Source organism: Drosophila gunungcola (genome assembly GCF_025200985.1).
Source record: "Drosophila gunungcola strain Sukarami chromosome 3L unlocalized genomic scaffold, Dgunungcola_SK_2 000005F, whole genome shotgun sequence".
NCBI lineage: Eukaryota > Metazoa > Arthropoda > Insecta > Diptera > Drosophilidae > Drosophila > Drosophila gunungcola.
The window spans coordinates 1,221,540-1,244,825 of record NW_026453180.1 but is presented as its reverse complement, the minus strand read 5'-3'; the positions used below and the strand labels follow the sequence as shown (position 1 = coordinate 1,244,825).

At 38.5% G+C, this 23,286-nt stretch overlaps 1 protein-coding gene, 1 long non-coding RNA gene and 7 other non-coding genes across 11 annotated transcripts; 1 reads left to right on the top strand and 8 right to left on the bottom strand.

Moving 5' to 3' along the window:
* Positions 1-4,961: 4,961 nt before the first annotated feature.
* On the bottom strand, positions 4,962-5,033 carry Trnae-cuc (transfer RNA glutamic acid (anticodon CUC)). The gene has a single exon. It is a non-coding gene; the product is annotated as a tRNA-Glu (tRNA).
* Positions 5,034-5,281: 248 nt separating this feature from the next.
* On the bottom strand, positions 5,282-5,353 carry Trnae-cuc (transfer RNA glutamic acid (anticodon CUC)). The gene has a single exon. It is a non-coding gene; the product is annotated as a tRNA-Glu (tRNA).
* LOC128259146 (DC-STAMP domain-containing protein 2) lies at positions 5,328-8,248 on the bottom strand. 2 transcript variants are annotated; one of them, XM_052991341.1, is made up of 10 exons: positions 7,721-8,248; positions 7,358-7,668; positions 7,038-7,298; positions 6,610-6,986; positions 6,392-6,560; positions 6,040-6,342; positions 5,880-5,985; positions 5,757-5,816; positions 5,580-5,702; positions 5,328-5,526 (listed from the first exon to the last, which is right to left on the bottom strand). In XM_052991341.1, the coding sequence occupies exons 1-10, from the start codon at positions 8,221-8,223 to the stop codon at positions 5,451-5,453; spliced, it is 2,289 nt and encodes a 762-aa protein (XP_052847301.1). In that variant the 5' UTR covers positions 8,224-8,248; the 3' UTR covers positions 5,328-5,450. The 2 variants fall into 2 exon arrangements, with proteins under 2 accessions (XP_052847301.1, XP_052847302.1); XM_052991342.1 differs by lacking the exons at positions 5,328-5,526; positions 5,580-5,702; positions 5,757-5,816; positions 5,880-5,985 and having other exon boundaries at positions 6,217-6,342; positions 6,392-6,487.
* Positions 8,249-8,378: 130 nt separating this feature from the next.
* Trnae-cuc (transfer RNA glutamic acid (anticodon CUC)) lies at positions 8,379-8,450 on the bottom strand. The gene has a single exon. It is a non-coding gene; the product is annotated as a tRNA-Glu (tRNA).
* A 223-nt stretch (positions 8,451-8,673) lies between these two features.
* Positions 8,674-8,745, bottom strand: Trnae-cuc (transfer RNA glutamic acid (anticodon CUC)). Its single transcript has one exon. It is a non-coding gene; the product is annotated as a tRNA-Glu (tRNA).
* Positions 8,746-8,865: 120 nt separating this feature from the next.
* On the bottom strand, positions 8,866-8,937 carry Trnae-cuc (transfer RNA glutamic acid (anticodon CUC)). The gene has a single exon. It is a non-coding gene; the product is annotated as a tRNA-Glu (tRNA).
* A 173-nt stretch (positions 8,938-9,110) lies between these two features.
* Trnae-cuc (transfer RNA glutamic acid (anticodon CUC)) lies at positions 9,111-9,182 on the bottom strand. The gene has a single exon. It is a non-coding gene; the product is annotated as a tRNA-Glu (tRNA).
* A 172-nt stretch (positions 9,183-9,354) lies between these two features.
* Trnae-cuc (transfer RNA glutamic acid (anticodon CUC)) lies at positions 9,355-9,426 on the bottom strand. Its single transcript has one exon. It is a non-coding gene; the product is annotated as a tRNA-Glu (tRNA).
* A 7,499-nt stretch (positions 9,427-16,925) lies between these two features.
* LOC128259222 (uncharacterized) lies at positions 16,926-17,890 on the top strand. 2 transcript variants are annotated; one of them, XR_008268037.1, is made up of 3 exons: positions 16,926-17,124; positions 17,371-17,469; positions 17,520-17,890. It is a non-coding gene; the product is annotated as an uncharacterized LOC128259222 (long non-coding RNA). The 2 variants fall into 2 exon arrangements; XR_008268036.1 differs by having other exon boundaries at positions 17,276-17,469.
* Positions 17,891-23,286: the final 5,396 nt, after the last annotated feature.

Sequence of the window (23,286 nt, the reverse complement as noted above, 5' to 3'; positions counted from 1 at the left end):
TCGCTTTCAATAACACAGCATAATCCGCATGTCCAGCTGGGCTTATTGCTGCCCTCGTGACGAGAAGATGGACAAAGGACATACTTGCAGGAAATGGGGCGAAGCCAATACTGAGGGCCAACTTTTCTCAGCGACTGTGTGTGTGCCCAATCAGGGCGAAATGAAAGCACAAGGGGCAAAAAGCTGGAAAAGCGACCTGCACTCGGACATTTCACTTGCAACTGCAGGACGGCACTAGCACTCGAAGAAAATAAATTCAAACTCCTTGAGCAGTTCTCAGTTCATGTGTGAGTGGGTCCAAGGACTCGGAGCTCTGGAGACAATAAACTTGCTTCCACTGCAATTTCTCTGTTATTTGCTGAGGGGAAAAGGGGACTGCGATATGATGGGAGTGGATGACACTCGTGTCAGCCATAAGCAGCCAGGATCAACTTTTCCCAGATCCTTGTGCTCTCTCCTCTGTTTGCCTTGGCTCAACTTGGAAAACGGGATTTAAAAAGGAAAGCTTCGCTAGGATTTGTGCAGCAAATTAGCTTCATTAATGGATGACTTATTCCACGGGGGAGAACGATGAACCAAGAACCACTAGATTCCACTATTTTTGCATGCGATTCCTCGCAGCTGCACTCGCTCAATCAGCGCAGAAATTTATTATGCTCCATAATCATTTGTCATCTTTTCCATTTTTCCTATTTTCCCAGGCCACCAGGCATCCTCAAACCCCCATACATTTCCATTTGGCGCCCGCAGCGAGCGCATTAAAATTTTTCGCAACATTTTTCACGCATATTCAGCATCCGGCATTCAGTGTTCAGTGTTCAGTGTTCAGTGCTCAGTGTTCAGCACAAATGGAATGGCAACTGGAGCACGGGACACGCTCCATTTGACCAGCCACTGCGATGGGATCCAGCACGGGTCATAAATATCCGGAATATTGTTAAGAATATAACAATTCTCCGATCGCAGCACTAATGTCATCTGCCATTTCCCTCTATCTCGCAGCGTTTTTCCCTTTTCGCCGCTTCTGATACATTTTTATTGCGTTCGAGTGGCGAGTCGTCTCCATTTTATGGATGTCCAAAGAGGTCAGCACTGGTTCAGTATTTGGACGAGACTTTAGGGTTTTTTATTTTAGCAGAAATATTCCATTTTATTTAGCATACGCTTGAAAAGGCAAGCTCATTACAACGAAAGATAAATAATATTTGCTCTAAGCACTTTTTCTGCAATAAAAACTACTTGTAGCACTGAATATTAAACGCCCTCCTTCTTAACTCCCCAAATTATTTACTTAATTTAATTAACTTTTTTTAACATAACAGCTAAAGCATATTTTTCTATGATTTCTTGGTTACCCTATTCTTTCTTTCTTTAATGTATTACGAAACTTTCTTTTAAACGATTTTTAAGCTTGGCAACTACATCTTTTCTTACCTCCGGAATCCATCCATTTTGTAACACCGACAAAGATTGGTTACTCCATGCTATCCATCTCCTCTCTTTAAATAATTCAATAAATTTGCGCACAATTTTTCCAACAATGAAAAGAAAATTTCTCTTTTTCGCTGCTTGCATTCTTTGGCATTGCCATAAGGGGAAAATCCATAATTCATACATTCGCCAAATAAGAAAAGCGTCAGAGGGGGGAAAAAAGGAGCAGCAATGAAAACATTAACAAGCAGCAATAAAATATGAGCCAGCGAATGTAAATCGCTTTCCATAATTCATCGCGTTGACTCGACTCCGCCGGGCTGCTTTTCCGCCGTAGATTTTCCCTGGAAGCGTCGTAAAGCCATCGAAGAGGTCTGGGCCATCGTAAAACTAATGAAATTTCAATTCGAATGACGCGACAACGTCTACGACCTGAAACCTGAAAATTCCACGAAATTTTCGCGCACTCGCCACGCCAACGACATACATAAATTTCCTCGGAGACTCACCTTTTCAATTTTCCCAGGACAATGTTGGGCAACGGAAGCAGGTCCGGTTTTTTCCTCGATGGACTGGCAACGACAGGTGAATTTATGATGAAGTGAGTCGTCAGCATTATTCCTCTCACCTTCACCGATTTTATCCGAATATCTCTTCGTTTCCAAGGCAGGTCGCGTGTAAATTATGAAAACTGGTGATAAAAACGAAAGTAATTCAAAATCTTCGACGTGTGCGAGGGTTTATCGCTCAAAAGTATAAGGTAAAGGAATAGGAATAGGGACCCACAGGAGAAGGTTTTCCACAACCCCTCCGTCTCAGATTTATATCGCTGGATTTATGATCCTGTTAGCGCCACTGCACTTGCTTATCTCATGGGTACTATCGTGGATAGGAGAATAACTTGTTTACGACCTGCAGATAGAATGAGTAAATGCTATTGCCCATTTCCACCTTTCTTTTCTTTCATTACCTGATTTTCACTTTTCATTGTTTTGATTGTGGTTAAAAATGTCTTTTTGTAACAAAAATAATTGTACGTTTTTAAAATATTTATTTTGAATTTTGAATCTAATATTTTTGAACCAACAAATAATGAAATGTCATATTTCTATTATTAGCTTGTAAATGTTCTTTGTTATTTTATTGCAAAAAAGTTACAACTGAAAAACACGACAAAATCGTTTGAAAAAAAATATCAGGTACATCTTTAAAGCTAAACTTTTCACATAAAGTACTAAGTTATTTAGTTCCAGCAATATATGTCAAATGGTACTATATTTATCTCCGCCCCATTATTTCACTTTAAGTGTTATTTCCCTGACAAGCACTCCCTACTTTCTAATGGTAATTAAAGCCATTTCCCAGTGACACGGCGACGCCATATTAATTTGAGCGGCCACAAAACCGCAAATAAAAAAGTCGCATTTAATTTGTGTTTGCGTTTTTTTATGCATTTCGCTCAATTAAATTGCACTTGAACCTGTTAGAAGTGGAAATGCCGCTGGTGATGGGCGGAAATGATTGTGACACGCGATTGGGCGATCAAAAAGTGCACTAACCCGTCCTTAAAACCCTGACAGGACTCCACCGACCACATTAATTTGCGCCAGTTTCGCATGTGCGCCCGCCTTTAAAGTTGTAATTAGGAATTGTATCACCCGGCGACCGGGGCACACCTTCCATTTGAAAAGTGTTTGCTCATTGAGTGGGCGTGGTCACTATGTCCGTGGAGCTGCAATTACGAGAGGACCTCCTTTCTCGTTACGTTGCGGAATGAAAAGATTCGCCGGCTTTTCCAGGTTTGTTGTACTGTGGCTTTTTGTCTGGTATCTCTTTTGTTGGGAAAACTACGAGCCAGATATCATTCCGAAATAGGACAGTGGAACAATTATCCTCTAAACCTCTAGAATTTTACTAAAGCTTTGTTGTCACTTTAAGTATTTTCTTGAAATGAAAAAAAAAATATTTGCGGAATGGAATCTTAATATCATAATAAAAAAATACAACGCCCTCCAATATTTTTCCCTTTTTTTTACCGAATCCTTCACCACCGTAGAAACTGCTCCTCTATGCAAATTCCGCGCGCCCATTTGCTTTTGCCCGCTGTTTTTGTGGTCGGGCATGCTTTGTTCTCACCTCACAGCTCACACACATCTCATTGTACCGTATCGGCGCTTTGTATCTTTAACAAAATTGCCAAACCGCAGGAAAAGCTGGAAAATAGAAGTGGAGAGGGGAAAAGCCAACCGCGTGTAAAGCGAGAGTCTGTCCGATGTGAGGCGCCCGATTAAGCTCTGAAACCTAACCGCAAAGGGGTTCAAAATTCGAATAAGGGGAATTCAAACTTCTAACCCCGCAGTTGAAGCAGAAATACTCAATCGCCTTAATATTTGTGCAAGACGGGAGGAGTGTCTGCCATTTGCATTTAGCGAATTATTTTCTTACAATTTTCCACACAATTAGACACAGAGTAGCGAGGCAAATGCAAATCCCCCGGAATTCATAGCCTTTTTCCTTCAGTCTCAGTTCTCACACATGCAGTTGAGTTTGAAAGGCAAAGATACATTAGTATCTGGAGCTTAAATAGCTCGACAGAACTTACTTGCAAGTGGAAATCTATTTCACTTGCTATGAACTAGTTACCAGGAAGAGCAACCAGACGTGTGGAAAACTTTTCGCCGAATTTTATATTTATCTGTCCTACTTCCGAAAGGGGCGATGAGATGGCGTGTATAGGGTGCGTCCCCCTCCAAAAATAGGCGTTTTCGACGAACGGCAGTCGTCGTCCTCGTCGTCCTCATCATCATCATAAAAAAACAAGGCGATGGCAAAAGTTTTTCAATTTTTGCTCCAACTTTACCAGGCTGTCCCAGCCCCGCCTCCTAGTCCTTAGCACTCCGGTTGTGTAAACATTTGTAGTTTACTTTCAGTTGGCAGGCGGCTCGTAAAATCTGTCCGTTTCGCTTGAACTGAAACCGTTTTGAAACTGTCTCGTAACTCAGACTCGTAGGTTAGCCAACACCCAGCCTCGGAAAAACACGGAACTTTGGGTTTGTTTTGCCAGAAAGGACCAACGATTGAATTAGAAAATTATGCTGAAAGTTATTTGGATTAAAGAAGGAGGGCCCTTGACCATTGAGAGCGAGAAAATTAGGTAATGGGATAGAAAATTACCCAGGCACGATGAGAACTAAGCTGGGGACTCGAGGGAATTTGGTTGGCAGCATTATAATAAGAAAACACAGTTTATACCTCAGCAAATTAAAAGAAAACTTTGGGCTAGTCAATAAGAAAACGGATTTGCAAGCTCATTGGAATTCGATTAGGAGTATAAATAAAAAGAAAAGATAAACAAAGGATTTTTATTCTAAGGAAACTTTTAATCGAATAAAAGTTTGGAAACATTACATTTTTCGGACATTCAATTGGCCATTAAGTGTTGTTTCTCGCTTTGTTGTTTCAAGTATGTAAGGGCATAAAAAAATATTAAAAAACAATTACTTTTATAATAAAAAAAAATCCACAAATGTTTCCCATACCGGGAATTGAACCCGGGCCTTCCGGGTGAGAGCCGGATATCCTAACCACTAGACAATATGGGACATGAGATTCGGCGCGGCTACAAAGCGTTTGTAAACGTAGCGTTCTATTTATAGCTTCTGCTGCTCATGTTGTTTAGTACAATAATAAGACTTGTTTGTTTTCCCCACCACTGTTTTCCCAAAAACAAATATACAAAACATAATTGAAACATTGGAATGTTTTTTAATTCAAATTAAATATTCGAAACTTAATTTTGCTGAAAAAAACAAAAAAATGGGAATGATTAGAAAAAAACGTCCACAGAAGTTTCCCATACCGGGAATTGAACCCGGGCCTTCCGGGTGAGAGCCGGATATCCTAACCACTAGACAATATGGGACATGATAATGTGGCTGACAACTATTATTGTTCTACTTTTAGAACAAATCCTTTCTAAATATAATTTTCCTCTGGTGAATCATTTTCAAATCTAAGCACTATGCATTCTTATCTCGTTCTTGGAAGTTTATGTCTGAGATGCAGGTATCTGCTTCGCATTCAGAAGAGATACTACTGTGATAAGAAAAATTTAAAACTGGACAGAAATTTAAATACTTTAAAATTACCCTTGGAATATATCACTATCGCATCGGGAGCTGCACAAAATACATAAATTATTGCACTCTTGAAAGCACATCTTACAGTAGATTCCCCTGCAGGTTGGCAAATCACAGGGAACATAATCCCATCTGCAGAAATAGAAGTTAATCGAACCAACTTTTTATGAAGTTTAATCAACTTACTTGGTCAGCGGCTTACTGCAAATAATGCAACATTTGCCAACTAAAGATCTTCGACAACCACTAAGCCATAAAAAAAATGTAATTTAAATAATTATTTAAAATTATGAGTTTTTCCAAACTAACCATATTTGACGGGAATTTAACCAACTAGTGCTGGATAATATTCCTTTGTCATAAACATAAGCATTTAATAAACGGGCTTGCTGACATCTAGTTTTAAATACAGTTTCTAAATAAACATCTATTAACAAATCAATGCATATTGCTTTTGCAAGTTTCTTACCTCTTTCCTTTAGTATGTAATAGTGCAAGTCCCGAGCTCTTCGACTTGATTCCTTTGGATAAAAGTATACCATAGTGAGGTGTCTTAGACGACGACCATATGGCTCCCAAAACACCATAAGCCAGGCTAGCAAATATAGCAAAAATATCCATAAATATCGAAGGTACTTTGGCTTCCCTGGAATTGGCAGACAACTTTGAGTTTTCATTTTAAAGGCTTTCGGCTCAAAAGCGTTAATAAGTTCTCGCAGAATGTCACCAATTTTACCTCCACCTTTGATAACAACTTTTTCGTGTTCGGAAGCTGTGGGAAAAATATTTAAACTAAATTCTTTCTCAGGACTTATAATTACGTTGAAGATCAGCAGTCATATGGCCATGAAAGGACATTAAAGACAGCATACTATAAAGACTATAGTCCACAAAGCAGATACAGAAAAGCTGGATTCCTGTGATTATCAAAAAAGTCCAGGAGCGATACATGACAGTGAACTCTTTCGGCAGAAGTCGTACTGAGCTTATCTAAAGTTATCTTTGAAAAACTTTCAATTGAATATATATTTAGACTTACCTTCACATATTGATTATCTTCGAAGCTGCTCAAGGGCAAGACTCTTTCTCCCAATTTTTGATAATACTCCTCATCATAGTTCTCGAAATCCTTTGTTATATAGACATTTTCAAAGTTTCCACCGGCCAGATATCGAAACCAAAAATAAAGCGATTGGAGTATGACAGCGAGCAAAAGTATAAAGACTATCAAATCAAGACAAAGAAAAACGAAAAAGAACTTATGCCTTTGCGACTCCAATTGTTTGGTTATATCCTGTTCGTTTAATTTATCTTTGGGAGTGACTTGTAAGTTAGTAGAGTTTAATTTCAAATTATGATCAAAACTAATCGTGCTTATAAAAATAAATCGAATTTTAATAAAGCTTAACTGCAAACCTGTAAAAAATTGGAAAATGTATTTAGTTTTAAATGTGTAACCAAACCCACGTTGAAATATTTCCTCAATGAGCACCTGAGACCATTGAAGATTGTCATTGAAAAAGGTTTTCAGAGTCTTGAGACTATCACAGAACCAATTAAAGCGTTCCTTGTTGCAGCAGTCCTTTGTTTTTACTCCGAATTCATTTTTGCACTGTGTAATACTTAAGTTTCCTGCTTTCATGCAGCGATTATAGGGAGTACCCATCTTGTAGTCAAAGTGATCCCTCTGCACGCCCAACCAATCTGCGCAGATCTTATAAGTGGCATCTAATGAAACCAAACTTCCTTAAGTAAAAATAATATTTTATGTATAACTATATGCTTACGTATCTTAGCTATGGGTCTCTCCAGTTTTATTAAAAGTTTATCTAATTTATTCATAAGCTTGCGGATATCCGTCAACACTCCTTGAAATGATTCTTCCACTGAATGAGATGGATCATTTATAATACGTTGCATAAGCCTAAGAGCTCGAATGAGTACATTTTGTCCGCAGTATAGAGTGTTCGCCATAATGCAAATGTTGTGAATTATATTTCTTACAGGTCCCGAACACGCCATTAAGAAAGCTAAGGCAATTACCACTGCTCGAAATTGGTAGCTAGCTAGGCTTGAAAAGCATAGAGCCGCAATGCATCTGCGAAAAAAAGTCGTGAGTTGATAAACCTAGTTATTCTAAACCAACCCACCTAGCTGGACGTCTTTGAATTAATATGAGCAGTAAAAGAAACAGCAACACAGCGAAAACCCATTTTTCATTTAAATCAATGCACGCCTTTTGGGGATTTCTGTAGTACCAGAATAGAACCAATAATATTCCAACAATATAACCCGCGATAATATAGGGCAAAGGATTGCCTAAACCATTTGAATGTGATTTTAGACCACGATCTGCAGGATTACATTCCGGTTGGGGATCCCTTGTATCCTCCGGCGAATTAAAAGGATAAATGGGAGCATCTCCCTCGGGACTTTGGTTTCGGTTTTTACTATATTCTGCCTGTTCCCGATCCAGGTCATAGTTGCTATTTCTTTGCAACTGCCCTTGGGTATGGGAAGAACTATTTTTATATGAGTTGTTAACTGCTTTACCAGTCTGAAGCACTGAACTATTTTCACTTATATTTTCCTCATCGCCTTCATTCGGATGTTTCCAACGTTGTCGTTCAAGTTTATTACTTTTTTTATACATAATATTTATTACAAAGTTGGTTTTATTTGAGATATATATGAATATTGCTGTAAGCGACAGGAAAGTTAAAGAATACTAAGACAACCCAAATTTGTTTAAAAAATAAGGTTTTCTATATTTTGTTTGGTACTTAAAAAAAATTGTTGTAACCATATTTCCCATACCGGGAATTGAACCCGGGCCTTCCGGGTGAGAGCCGGATATCCTAACCACTAGACAATATGGGACTTATAACCCCCAGAAATACAGTGCTGTCCAATGGTAATAACGTTATAAACCAATTTTAAAATAAAACATTTTTTCAAAAATTTCTACAAATTATTTTTGTTACCCAGAATTAGAAAAGTAATTATTTAGACAACATTCTTAAAATAACTTCTTCATAATTATTTCATTTATTTTTCGTTGACTTAAGTAAAAAAACTTTTTCGTAAAAAATCTCAACCATACTTCCCATACCGGGAATTGAACCCGGGCCTTCCGGGTGAGAGCCGGATATCCTAACCACTAGACAATATGGGATATGAGATCTTTAGAAAGGTAGTGTTGCCAAACGATTAAATTGACTTGGAAAATGTTATAAATACATTTTAAAATACAACATTATTTTTCAATAACTTGGAACAAAAAGTTGATTCATATTTCCCATACCGGGAATTGAACCCGGGCCTTTCGGGTGAGAGCCGGATATCCTAACCACTAGACAATATGGGATCTGAGATCCTTAGAAAGGTAGTGTTGGCAAACGATTAATTTGACTTTATATATGTTATAAATACATTTTAAAATAAACGTTCTACCCGTAACTTGTACTTAATTCGTTAAATTATTTTCCAATGACTATAGTTTGAAACATAGTTATTACCAAACAAAAAAGTTGACCATATTTCCCATACCGGGAATTGAACCCGGGCCTTCCGGGTGAGAGCCGGATATCCTAACCAATAGACAATATGGGATATGAGATCTTTAGAAAGGTAGTGTTGGCAAACGAATAATTTGATTTTAAAAATGTTATAAATACATTTTAAAATAAACGTTCTATCCGTAATTTTTACTTAATTCGCTAAATTATTTGTCAATGACTTTAATTTGAAACATAATTAACCCTACAAAAAAATTGAACCATATTTCCCATACCGGGAATTGAACCCGGGCCTTCCGGGTGAGAGCCGGATATCCTAACCACTAGACAATATGGGATGTGGTAAGGTCGACGGCAGAGATTCTTGGCAAGCTTTCTCGAAAACCATTTGATCTGGGCCAGTGTTCTTGTTTATCAGGCTTAACGACTGTCAATATTCATTATTAAATCAGCTCCTCGCGGAAGACCCACGCAGCTTTTCAAATTTACTGTAACGAGGGGTCAACTTCATATAACCTTTTTCGGAATTAATTAAAAACCATTCAACACTCGGCACTGGCAGTTGCATTCGTCGATGCCCACAACTCAACGGACTCCAGTGGCTGGGAATGGGGCACATAATCATCAATTATTCGCACAATTACCGCAAACAAATAAATATTCTTAATTTATTGTGTTTTCGGATCGGGCTTGGCCGCCCACAATGGCAACAGGCGGCGGTAAATGCAGACGAAAAATCGCTACGAAAAAATATTAAAAATAAATTTTCAACCCAAAACAACAAACACACAAATTTTGGAGGAGAGCAGACGAATTGGGATGAGGGGCGATGGCGATGGGCTTGTTGGATACTGCGGTATTGAGATTGATGTCCATAAATTAATTCCTCGCCGCTCGGTCTCCTGGCGTAGCTTTCCTGCCGCTTTCATTGTTTCTTTTTAGTCAGTCTGGGTGTCGTGCGATAAATTTCATAGATGCATTTGGTAATTTCAATTTGTTTTAATGTGTCGCCGCTATTCTATATATAAAGCACATATAGCACATATCATTTGAGGTTTATTGGCCGTGCCGTGGCTTTGCTTTGCTATTTTTGGCTGGCCTCGTGGGATGTTCTAAAGGCAGCAGCCCCACCGCAACAATTGTCGCTGCTTATCAGAGGGTGAAATAGCATGAGAAGAGCTGTAAAGCTTTCAAATTTGTCCAAGGGCGGAAATGTATCTCATAGATTTCTTGAAAGATCAATAAGCTTGCATTGATGTGCACTCGGAAAAAAGTCACATTAAAGGCAAAATATGAAAACTGTTTAATTTAACAGTTTGCAAAATCAGCTTCATAATCAAGTGTTCTTCAGGCTATTATAAAGTTACTCATTTAGCTGATTTGAGTTTGATTAGTTTAAATTTCCGTCTTATAAGATATTTTATCAGAGATACTGACAAGTTTCCAATGTTCAGTCTTCAATGTTAACTAATTGTTACACTCATAATGTATAAAAGTTGTATTTAAACTGGCAAAGTATGCAAATCGGTTTAAATATTAGTTTGCCAAAGTAACTTTTAATCCAGCCTTTACCGCGTTGATCATTTAGCTGACTAGATTTTGATTACTTTATATTTTGAATATTTATGATTGTTTGGACAGCTCTTGTTAATATTTTGGCCAAGTGTTGAAAAAATAGGACAGCCTTTAGCTTATACACTATAAATCAATTTCCGCCTATGGCACGTTTTCGGACAAGCATTTCCTGAATATCCACCAAGGGATTTTGGGGAGCTTAAGCCCCGTGGCGCCATCACTTCGTTTGAAGGGATTAGAGCATGGGGCTTTCCATCATAATTAATAAACTGTCGCTAGCCGTATTTATTTGTATCTGTCCGTGATGTATCGTGTTTTATTTCCACATAAATTCGGGGCTTCCACATGTAGCAGTCGTAAAATAAAGTTATTTCGGTTCTGTCATCAGCGTAGCTCTCACCTCACCTGAACCTGAACCTGACCCTCAACCTGAACACAAACCCAAACCCCCCGTGGTAATCGCCGTTTAGAGCTGGCTTCCTCTCCACTTGGGTGTCCGAAATTTGTCGCGCGATGAGGGAAATTTCTTTTGAATGGTTTCCGCAATGAAGCGACAAAAGTGACAGCCATGTCGTAGTTATTGCTCTTCGACTTGCAACGCATTTCCCGAGAAAATGCGGCCCATAAACTGCGGGAAAACCATGGCCAGCAGCCAAAAGGGGAGCTGTTTCCCAATCTCTTCACGTTTTGAGAACTTCCTCTGCCGCAACTATAAACTGCAACTGGTCTTCGGTCTTCGGTCTCGGACTTCATTTCTTTTCATTAGCCGCCCGCAATGCCGGCCATCTACGGACTGACCAGGTCATAAAACGTAACTGGTTACTCCGCGTAACTCTCGCGCTTGTACTGTAGACGGTATACAACTCACTTGATTACTTGCCTGCTGGCCAGGTCTATTACTATGTAATATATGTGTTACTGGCACAGACGGACGAGCGGACAGACAGCGGCACTTTATTAATGAAAAGCGCAAAAGTTCTTTTTATTTTCCCAGCCCTTTTACGTGTGTGGCCTGCATCGAGGTCAGGCGGAGATTTGTTAGCCGAAAGTGAGCGGTTTCTGCAACGGGCCAAATGAAATGGCCAGAAGACTGGGCACGACCGACAGTCGCGATTATGAGGAAAGTGCGGCAATTAGAGATTTTTTTTTTTGGTTCTAAACGGTGTTTTTTTGGGGATAGCCAGTCTAGTTAGCATGGGAAACAAACTCATTAAGAAGTTGCGCGTACTAATAAGTAGGATAATGTCACGTAGAATAGTTCCGAGAATAATATTATTTAGTGAAAGTATACTAGACATGAACTAAAATTAACATTAATCAGCAATTTTACATTTGGATTGTGAAAGTACTCATCAAACTGAGATGAAATCTATTTCTTAATTTTTGCCAAATTAAGTTTTTAGAATAATATTTTTAAGTGAAAGTAATGTATTTCCCAGACATTATTTTAAAAAGTATAGTGCAGCAAACAGAACCAATCAGAAATTTCGAAAGTAATTATCAAAAAGATTTTATAATTTATAATAAACGTCGTTTTCATAAATTTAGATTCGGGGTAAAAGAAATCAAAGTTGATAATAACAAGAATAAATCTTAATCTAAATTGGGTTTTTATTATAATCATCATTACCTTTGAGTGCTTCTTTAAATACATTTTTTAAATGCATGGTTTTAGAGGCTTAGGCCATAAGGCTTTGAAGATATACCACATTGAAATCGGATGGCGGAAAGAAAAGTTATGGGTTTAAAACTGCAGGTTTTTGGTCATCTTTCCGCGTTTTTCGTAAGTTTTGAAAGGGGTTACATCATTAAAATTGCGAAAAATTGACCGAATTTACAAACCAAGTTTTTAATACAGTTTTTTAGAAAACTAAGCACCAAGGCATTACAGATATACCACTTTGAAATCGGATACTCAATAGAAAAGTTATGGACTTAAAACTGCCGGATTTTGGGTACTTTTCTGCAAAGCTATTTTTCGGAAATTAGTTAAGGTTTAATTGCGTAACATATAACAACTCTTAATTTTAAAGCAATATTTAAATGCATGTTTTTAGAGGGTTAAGCCATAAGACTTTGAAGATATACCACATTGAAATCGGATGGCGGAAAGAAAAGTTATGGATTTAAAACTGCAGTTTTGTGGTCACTTTTCATTTCATCGGACATTTTAAAAGGGGTTACATCATTAAAATGGCGAAAAATTGACCCGAATTTACAAACCCATATTTTAATGCAGTTTTTTAGAAAACTAAGCATCAAGGCAGTAATGGTATACCACTTTGAAATCGGATACTCTTAATTTTAAAACAAAATTTAAATACAGGTTTTTAGAGAATTAAGCCATAAGACTTTTAAGATATTCCACTTGGAAATCGGATGGCGAAAAGAAAAGTTATGGATTTAAAACCGCAGGTTTTTGGTCTCTTTTCTGCAAAGACGATTTTTTCGGAAATTTTTAAAGGGGTAACATCATTAAAATGGCGAAAAATCGACCCGAATTTACAAACCAACTTTTAAATGCAGTTTTTTAGAAAACTAAGCATCAAGGCAGTAAAGATATACCACTTTGAAATCGGATACTCTTAATTTTAAAACAAAATTTAAATACAGGTTTTTAGAGAATTAAGCCATAAGACTTTTAAGATATTCCACTTGGAAATCGGATGGCGAAAAGAAAAGTTATGGATTTAAAACCGCAGGTTTTTGGTCTCTTTTCTGCAAAGACGATTTTTTCGGAAATTTTTAAAGGGGTAACATCATTAAAATGGCGAAAAATCGGCCCGAATCCACAAACCAAGTTTTTAATGCAGTTTTTTAGAAAACTAAGCACCAAGACATTCAAGATATACCACTTTGAAATCGGATACTCAATAGAAAAGTTATGGACTTAAATCTGCCGGATTTTGGGTACTTTTCTGCAAAGCTATTTTTCGGGAATTAGTTAAGGTTTTATTGCGTAATACATAACAACTCATAATTTTAAAACAACATTTAAATGCAGGTTTTTAGAGGGTTAAGCCATAAGACTTTGAAGATATTCCACTTAGAAATCGGATGGCGGAAAGAAAAGTTATGGATTTAAAACTGCAGGTTTTTCTAATTTGATCAGAGTTCTTTTGCCTCAATGTTTATGTTTAACGCTCAGCTATGGACCAACCACACAAGACTGCAGAAATCATAAAATAACTCACGCATGGGCTAATCGGCAGATCTCCTCGAGGGGTAAGAAATCTGGAACCCCTGCATGGAGTCTCGGGCAAGTGCATTGTAACTAGAAACTGAAATACGAAATACCCAAGGAAACCGAATAAAATGGATCCATTGGTGGAGATTATTTCAAGACACCCACCAGCGAGGGAATTTTTTGCCTTTGTTTGCCGGGACTTATTCGGTTTTTTTTTTGTTTTGTTCCCGGCTGACAAGTCGTTGGCATCTCTGGCGCATGTTAATTATGCCAGCGGACTACCTATTATCCGCGGATTCCCCCTTTTGCGTTCAAAAAGCCAAGATGTGGGCCGTGGCCACGCCGAAAAGACCTTGACTCTCGCCAAGATCTTGATACGATTTATACAATTTTTGATTCATGGCGTCTCCGCTGTCGCTTGGTCGCTTTGGTCGCTTGGTCGCTATCTTTGGCGACTCGCAAACCGAATTAATTTCGTAGGCAAGGCGTGTTGCCATATTTGTCGGCGCGAGAATTTCGAGTTCGAAAATTTGAATTCAATCAGCAATTTGCATAAATTTGCAGGCCGCGCAAAAAGAAGCTGCTTAGGCCCTAAAAGGTGGGATTAGCTGGTCGCCCACGGAATTCCCTCCCACCACAAAATTGGCCCCCAAAAAAACATAAGACTCCGTTTTGGGCCGGTGACCCAGCCAAAGTGTGGCGGCTAATGGGACAGCCAAGTGACAGACTGGCCAAGAAACAGCATTGCTTAGTGTGGGCCGCTAATTGACTGACTGATTGACTGATTGACTGACTGACTGACTGATGGACTAAATAGGGCTCCCATTCCCCGCCCATCTTATCAGGCAAAACAACAGACTGGTCCAAACATTTGCAAATTGTTTCGGTTTTGGCTTTTGTCGCACGGGCCACCAAAATAGATTGGCCAAATGGGGGAGGTGGGCAAAACGCATCTGTCTGAGATATCGTACGATTTTGTATATATAAAACAAGATATATTTTTGTATTTCAAAACTATGAAAGTTTAAATGCTCTACAGAAACAATCATTTATTGTATATAATTTAGTCAATAACAAAGTAAGTTAACATCACTTTACAAGGTCTCATTTGTCTTTGCAGCTAAAATGCTACGATTTCAATGTAATGTGATGACTCACATTTTTCTTTTAGTTGCAATTATTTCAAATCAATATTAACAAAAAATTAAATTTTATGAGCAGCACTAATCAAATGCATATTATTTTCAGTTAAACTTAATTGATTATAATTATTGATTTGTTAAAGATTTTACAGTAAAACTTAATTTACAAATTGTATTATTGAACTTTTTTCTTATACATTTTCAAATCAGTATTTACAGATAGTTATATTTTATGAGATGCAGTTAACAAATGCCTATTGTTTTCAGTAAACCGTTGATAATTGTTTAGTCAAAGTAATATTCGTATAATTAAATTTGTAAATATTACTATTCAATGACAATTTCTTTGCAATTTAATCATTTTTTATTTCTTTTTAATTTTTTAATCCATATTAACAGCTCGTTTATGGTATTTTATGGTATGCAATCAAATGCCTATCATTTTCAGTTAAACTTCCATTGGTAGTTGTTTAGTAAATGTGAATAAATACCATTGAAAACTTTGAACATAATTTTCAATAAGTTTTTTGGTATATTCCTTAGCAACCTGATGGACTTAACCGATCATACTACCACCGATTAGGGTATCCCTATAAATATCGTGCTGCTGCCACTGCCGCCGCTTTATTTCAGTTTCTATTTCGGGCTGATTCATTCTCGTCCCATTCTCGTTCAGTGGGCTGATGCTTGATGGCGATTCTTAATGCTGGTGATCGTCGCCTCGTCGTGGTGGCTGCTAAATTTAAATGCCCAAACATCCATAACAACATTCATGAGGATCGGCTGGGTGCACCTTCCTCCTTACCTCCCTCCCACCCTCGATTTTCACAATTCCCAGAATTTATTCGTATTAATTTCCCCGCATTAGTTTTTAATGCGTCGACGCTAGAATTAAAGCCATCGTAAAGCTGACAAATATTTTATGGCGAATGCGAGTGTGAAAAAAAGCGCGACAAATTAATGAATTTATGGGACACTTTAGGGGGTCTCTTCTGGCATTATGGCCACCTGTCTGTTCTGTTCTTGTCTGGTCTGGTCTGCTGTGGAATATGTTCCCCTCTTGCGTTTTGGATTTAAATCGTTTTGAGTGTCGCCGGGCGCCAATTGGTCACCCCATTCCCCATTCCCATTCCCCAATTTTGCGTGGGCGATTTTCAATTCGTTTTCCGAGCCAAAAACCTAAAGAGCTCTCGTACTTTATACGTTATTCACAAAACAAAGAATGAATGTTTCTTGGAATTTGGTTTTATTTTCGAGCAGATGAAAGCGATTCGCAAAGTGTTTTGTTTGTTGTCACACATCGAGTGCATGATAGGGAGTAGGAAAACGCAGGAATACCAGTACAGTGGGGACTGCCCACGTGGCTGGCTGGGCTGGGTGGCGTCCCTTCGATCGCATTCCTCGACTCCAGCGAAGAAGACGTCGAAACGACATCCTGGGAAACTGTGTGGGCGTTCTCGGAGGTGTGTGTAGGATCTCCAGCACCAAGGAACTCCAGTCCAAGGCAGCCAGATCAACTAAATCAAATCGAGAACCGGCCCGACCTGAACACCAAACTAGTTCTCGCCCGGGCGCCAATTTAGCTGGGGATGCATCACATTATTTCTCGACCTGTCGCCGTGTGATCTACAATCTTTATTGGCCAGCCTTTGATCATATTAATTGTATTAGCATTTTATGGAAAGTTTTGTTGAAAACAAATTGAAAACAACATGCCAAAAGTACAATTTTTAAGGTTTTGAAAATTTGGCCTTTAGACATTTTATTCTCATACTTGATCATTTTTTGTCCTTTTTAAAAAATATAAGTTTTATTTTACTAACCAATTAAAGTATATTTGAAGTTTTAAAAAAATTATTCTTATTTATATTTATCTTATACTTACAAGCTGTAAAAATCTTGAAAGATTCAAACAAGCAAATAACTCAGTTATTGACTCAAACTTGCAACCCCATTTATTAGCCATCTTTTCATGTGTTAATTTTGCCGTCTCAATATTGCTGCTGTTGTTGACCGCACGCGTTTCCATAAACAAAACACCAAAAACTTGAGGCAAGCCAAACCAAAAGCCAAACAAACAAAATGCAGTACACAACCAAACGCGTGGCAGTCACAAGTTTTCCAAAAAACAGGTGCGGTTTGATGATAACAAGGGGTTAATTTCAACAAGATAAAATTGAGATAAAAAAATAAATTAAATTCTGGAATTTGTTGTGAAATAAGTATTAAACACTTATAATTACTTGATGTTAATCTATAGATGTTTATTTAACTTTGTTAAAGAGCTGGAGACGAAGTGACTAATTTATTTTGCAACTCACCCTTTTGGCCCACTCCTGTTTTTGGCACCATCTTCTGGGATACGCTGCATCTTCTAGAGGAGTTCGTCTATTTGTTTTCCAAACAAACCTCTTTCGCAGACAGGCAGGCGGGCAGATGCAGCTCCACAGCCTCATTCCCCTCTTCCTGCCATTCAAGTGCGTTCAATTTTCAATAAATCCATAAAATTTAGTTTCTTTCCCCGCAGCCAAGAGAAACCACAGCAGCCCCAGCTCACTTTTCCAGCTCCTCATCGCCTGAGTTACTCGGATGTCTGGGCCAGTCCATGGCTGCATTTTTGTTTTGGTCTGTGTGGAGTAAACAATGCACCAACAGCAGTCGAGCTGGAGGAGCATATGCAGGAGGGGCAGGAGAGGATGGGGGCCAAAAGTTGGATCCACCACATGCCAGATGAGTCATGGGACCATGGATATAAAAGCAAAAGCAATTGGAATTCTAATTTTAAGCAAGCTTAAATTTTAAATACGTGTTTGTTGTTAAGAAAATGGATTGCTTTATACAAAGTATACAAATCGGCCATAGTTTTTCTAACTTATATATTTAACATAATAATGTTAATCGGGTTAAAAATGAATTGAAGAATTTATCATCAAAAAGAAGAAAGAAATTGGCGTTGTACTCCCTATTTTGTAATTTTCTTGATTTGTATTATTTATTCATGGTTTTCTAGTGCTACAAGCATATAACTTATTCTTGTTGAATGAATTTAGTTTATTTATATTTAAGTTTACATTTATTCTATGAACTTCTAAGTGGGCTTTAAATTTTGAAAAATTCCTTACATAGAGTAAACAAAGAAATGCCTGTCTAACTAGAAGATTTTTACCATTAAAAAAATCCGCAATTGGATAATTCAGACTTCTTTTAATTTATGTTAATGAAATAACATAAAAAAAATAAAAAAATTTAAATTTAATTAAAGGAATCATTCTTTGACCTGTGTTATTATATTCAATCACATCCACTGTGCCAATGACAAGATTGTTGTGCTAGTCGGAAGTTTTGTGAAGTTTCCACATTCTATTCGCAGACTTTTTCCGCTCGCTCTGGACCATCGAAGACTGTGAATATTATGCATCTGTTGATTCTGCGGTCCCTGGGCAGCGTCATCTGCAACTCATCATTTTGTGAAATATTGCTCTTTTGCATACCTGCAGCCAGCCGTCTGCGTCCATTTCAGCAATTGTTGTTTTTCTGCCGGGTTAACAGAACTTAATTCCGACCGATCAGACGGAGTCAGAAAAATGATGAAAAAAGTAGAGTTTTGAGAGGATTTCAATCAACCGGCGGACGCCACCGCAGACATAATTTATTGCCACTTTTCGCAAAGACTTTCATTTCTCGCATTGATGTTTTCCTTAAGTGTGTTCCCTGTTTTCAGGGGAGGTATCAGCGGAGATATCGCAGGGCGGGACTAATTGATTGTGGGATGCTCCCGTGGATGCTAAAGGAACTGCTCACCTCGTCGGGCGAAAGTTAATTGGCCTGGTCCAGACAGTCGGACACGGAACACAGGTACTTGCCACTTAAGTGCGCTTAATTAATGCAAACCAAATCCCCTCGATGGAACGAGGGGCAATCGCATTGGCTGACAGGATTTCGGGTCGCATTAGATTCGCATCGGGGGTAACAAGCGCGTCGCCTGTTCTTGGCCAAGTACTGGCAAGCAAACCACTTAATCCACATCGCAAATGGCCAAGAGTTGTGCAATTTCCAACTGTTTTGGCTAACTCCGCGGGGTGTGAATAGTAGAATATACACCGAGAAAAGAATTTTAACTTAAAACGCCAAAAATTAACTTAAAATAATTTTATAATGCCTACAATTTGCCAACAATTAGAATTGTCTTGCCAATAGCCAATTTTGAGCCAATTATAGCTATTTAAGGTAATCCAATCTATAACTTCTTAAATTCACCACATTTCTGTTGAGTGTAGTAATTCAATAAACGTGAAATCATATATTATAACTTCAAACAGCTATTATTATGTAAGAAATAGTAAATGTAATATATTTAATTGATTAGCTCTACAATCTAGCGCTTAATCTATTATTATTTGAAATATTTTAATTTAAAATGTTTAGGCAAACATAAAGAAGCAAATTGAAGTCTTACCTTACTTTTCATAACCTGTGCGGTCGGGGCATTTAACCTTCGGTCAAAAGCATTTATTTTCCTGCGTGGGTTGTTCTCTCGCTGGCTGAATGTTGTTGTCAACTGACACCGTCAGTGACTTTTGGTGGCCAAAGTGGGTGCAGTTTGGAGCGGAGGAGCCGCCAGTCTGGATTATCCTTTGTTGGGCATCGACAAGCAGCCAGCGAGAAGAAACTAAACATGGAACCGCTTCGTGTTGTGTTGAGTTGTGTTGGATTTCTTGTTTTCACTCCACCCGCACTTATCCACGCACTTTTCCGCGCCCGCAGAGCTTAATTGCGAGGTGTTCAAGTGAACTCTGATTGCCGCTGCTCCGAATCTGCCTTTTACCCTGCTAAACTCCTCTGCTCCACCAGATTCCTTTCCAGCTTTTTGGCGATGGCGTTAATTGGGCAGCCAGAGCAGCAGCAGCAGCAGCAGCAGGCGAAACATTTGCTGCCACTTTGATGCCCTGCCGATGATACTCGCCAACAAACTGCAGTCGCAGTCCCGAAAATTTGCATTTCAAGCAGCCCGCGATTTATGGCCCAGTCCGTTGGATACGGCAGATATTTGGGGGGAACTGCTGTGACGAATCCAATTATGAGACGCGCCAGCTGAAGGATTGGGGGTAGACTATAGTATTTTGATGGGAATGGGGATCCAAGAGGAGGCAACCGTGATGGGTGCCATGTGCCTGATGCGATAATGCGCCATCAAATGGCCATAAATAAAGCGCACAAAGCGGATTAAGCGTTTTGTTAACAGATTTATATTGAGCTGAATTATGAGCCAGCGGCGAGGCTGAGATTAAATGAGTCTCTCCCCCGAGAAGGCAATGAGATCGGGATCAATGAAATTAACTCCAGCTTATTGTCCCCTCGGGATGTAGAGTGAAATTATTAAGGGAAAGTCTTTCCTTAATATTATGTAATGCCTGGAATACACCCATACTAACAAGCAAAAGTTGTAAAAATAAAATGTATCTACAAAATAAAAGGAATACCATTTAGCCCTAAGCCAGACATTGTGAAAAATATACTAGTAGCTATTAAATAAAACCAAGCAGCGTATATGAAAACCCTGTTAAAGTTTCTGTCACTTTCATTCTGTTTTAGTAGTTTCCATAGTTACTGATAGCTTTGCATACCGACCCGGAGGAGAACATGAATTAGAATTGATGGCAAATACCAAACAAGACTTTATGCAGATATTTTTTTGATAAATTCATGAGAACTTCGGATGGGAAACAAAATAAATGAACACACTGAAAGTTGCAGCACACAAATGCTGCTGAGCTTCATAGTTTTGCTACTGCCAAAAAATATTTATGCTGGAAATTCGAGCTGCTATCGATTGGGAGAGGTCATGCATATTGTGTTTGTTTCTTTTTCCCACCATTTGTTTATCGAATTTAAGTGCTCCCCAAGGGGGGCGTATGGAAAAAACTGTGACATTCTGGGATATGTTTGTCTATGTTTCGAAGGGGAAAGGAGGAAAGATGCCATTCCCGGTTGGGATGGTCGCTTAAAACCTGACCAAAAATTACAGCCACCGAAAAGTAAGGCAACCAGCAACAAAAACATATATTCGAAAAAAACGAAAACACATAAAAACTCAGTTGCAAATTGCCCCCGAGGGCAGGCAATGGCAAATTGAGGCTGCCGCTGAAGAAGCCGCCTCACCTGGCCAAGGAGGAGGTACCCGGAGTATCTGCCGGAGTATCTGGAGTACCTGGAGTAGCTGGGAGGTGGGGCGGATCATCCTCATCAGTCGATCGACGAGTGGCAGCCGCGTGCTGAGCTCCAAAGCCAACGAAAGGTGGAGATTCCAGACTGAGCGTCGAATTAAGCAAATTATGGTGGGCCCCAATGATCGATCCGAATTGTGGCCTGTTTGCCCCTCGTGAGCCCTCCCTACCACCGCCCCTGTCTCTTCGGCAGATGCTGCAATTTGCCTTAATGCCCAGGATTATGTTCGACGCGACTGCGAAAGCTGCAAACTGTTGACTCTTTTTTGCCGTATCCCCTCAAATTGGCGCATGTAAATTTTTGGGTCTGCTCAAGTCGCTGACCTGTAAGGTTAGGCATATGGATTGATTAGGGGAGTTAGCAAAGGTTTCCAAACAAAATTTATTAAAAAATACTTGTACCTTTCAAACAATTTATGAAATTCAAAAATTTTAAGTATACATCTTTCCTATAAGGAATTTCTAAAACTTCAGATTGGTTGATATCTTTAAAAAAGGATTAATTTGAGTTTTTCAAAGATAACTGAGAATATAAGCATATTCTGCAATAAAAGCATTGGTTCTTGAACACCAAAAAAACATAGTTTATAACTTTAAAAAACCATAAATTTTTTTGTAAAATTGTTGTAAATTATTGGATCTTTAAAGTAAACTGTATAGTATTAGAGGATACAAAAATTGTTTTAAAATGGCGACAAAAAATTATTTTAAAAATAAGTACGTGATCATAAAAAAAAAATTCAATTTAGTTTTTAAAATCAATATATTCCAATATTTTGTTTTTCATCATCAAATCAAAAGTAGGGACTCTCGGATAACCTTCTTTTAGGCATATACTTTCGATTCTCATTCCGTCCTGCTTCTGGTATTTTGTCTCCTCCTTGTGCTCTTTATTTTGCCTGACGCTGACATTTGTGTGTGCGCTGAAATATTTTTTGAATGCAGATTTTTCACTTAAAATTATTTCAATTACGCCAAGTGCAGGCCATGGAGCCAAGGAGCCAGGAAGGAGCCCGAGGATTGGGACTTGACTCGACTTTTTTGTCGACTTGTCCACTTCTCCGAATGGCAGCTGCTGCTGCTGCTTCTGATGCTGCTGCAGTTCAGTTGTCGCTTTCGGAACTTCAGCTGCAAGTAGATTAAATGCCACAACCGCAAACAGACAAACTTGGTCAATTATTTTCAACGGCGGACACAAATTATTGATGCAGGCCCATCCCGTCCCGCCCCCTGGCCCCCGAAAAGGCGGGACGAGGGGATCGGGGGACTCGGGTTGAAGGAGCCAGGAGTGGAGTTTTAAAAGCTGCCCGACCAAACCGCATCATCAATCTGAGGAAGACTCCATCGTCGTCGTCTCCTCTCGAGTGAGAGAAATGGAGAAACGGAGACAATGGGCTCACCTCCCTACCCCGCTTTTCTCGCAAAGGTCTTCATTAAATTAGTGAAATGAGCACGTCGGCGAGGATTCAGCTGCAATTCAACTGAAGGTGACACACTTCGAAAAATATAGTCAGTTTAGGTACTTCTATACAAAAAACCCCTTTGTTATTGTTTGTTCTTCTTACTCTTTAATGATTCACCTTTTGCCTTCAGGAAAAAAGTTTAAGACAACATTAAAAAATTAACTACGGACTTAAATAATTTTAAAATTTTTAAATAGAAATTTAAAAGATTTATCATTTCGTATTTATATTTCCACGCTGAAGATGATAATGTCTGGCAATTTTAACACATTGTTATTACGCTTTGCCCAAAGTTATGCCAAACAGATTTGATCTACTAAATCAACTGCAAGCCAATCTGAACATTGGCCTATTTTTGAATTATTATAATTTAAATTTTAATGACTAAAATAATTTAAAATAATAAGGGATAGTTTATAAACTGTTCTCTTTGTTACACATTTTCTTTATCAATGACTTATTGTTATACAATCAAAACATTTATGCAGTTCACATTATTTACCATATTTTACCTTCAAAATAACTAAAATTGTGTTGAGTGCACGATCTTGATGGTGCTTAAACCTCTGAAGAGGTTGTTTCATTGAGGAACTCCTGAAGGTTCGCA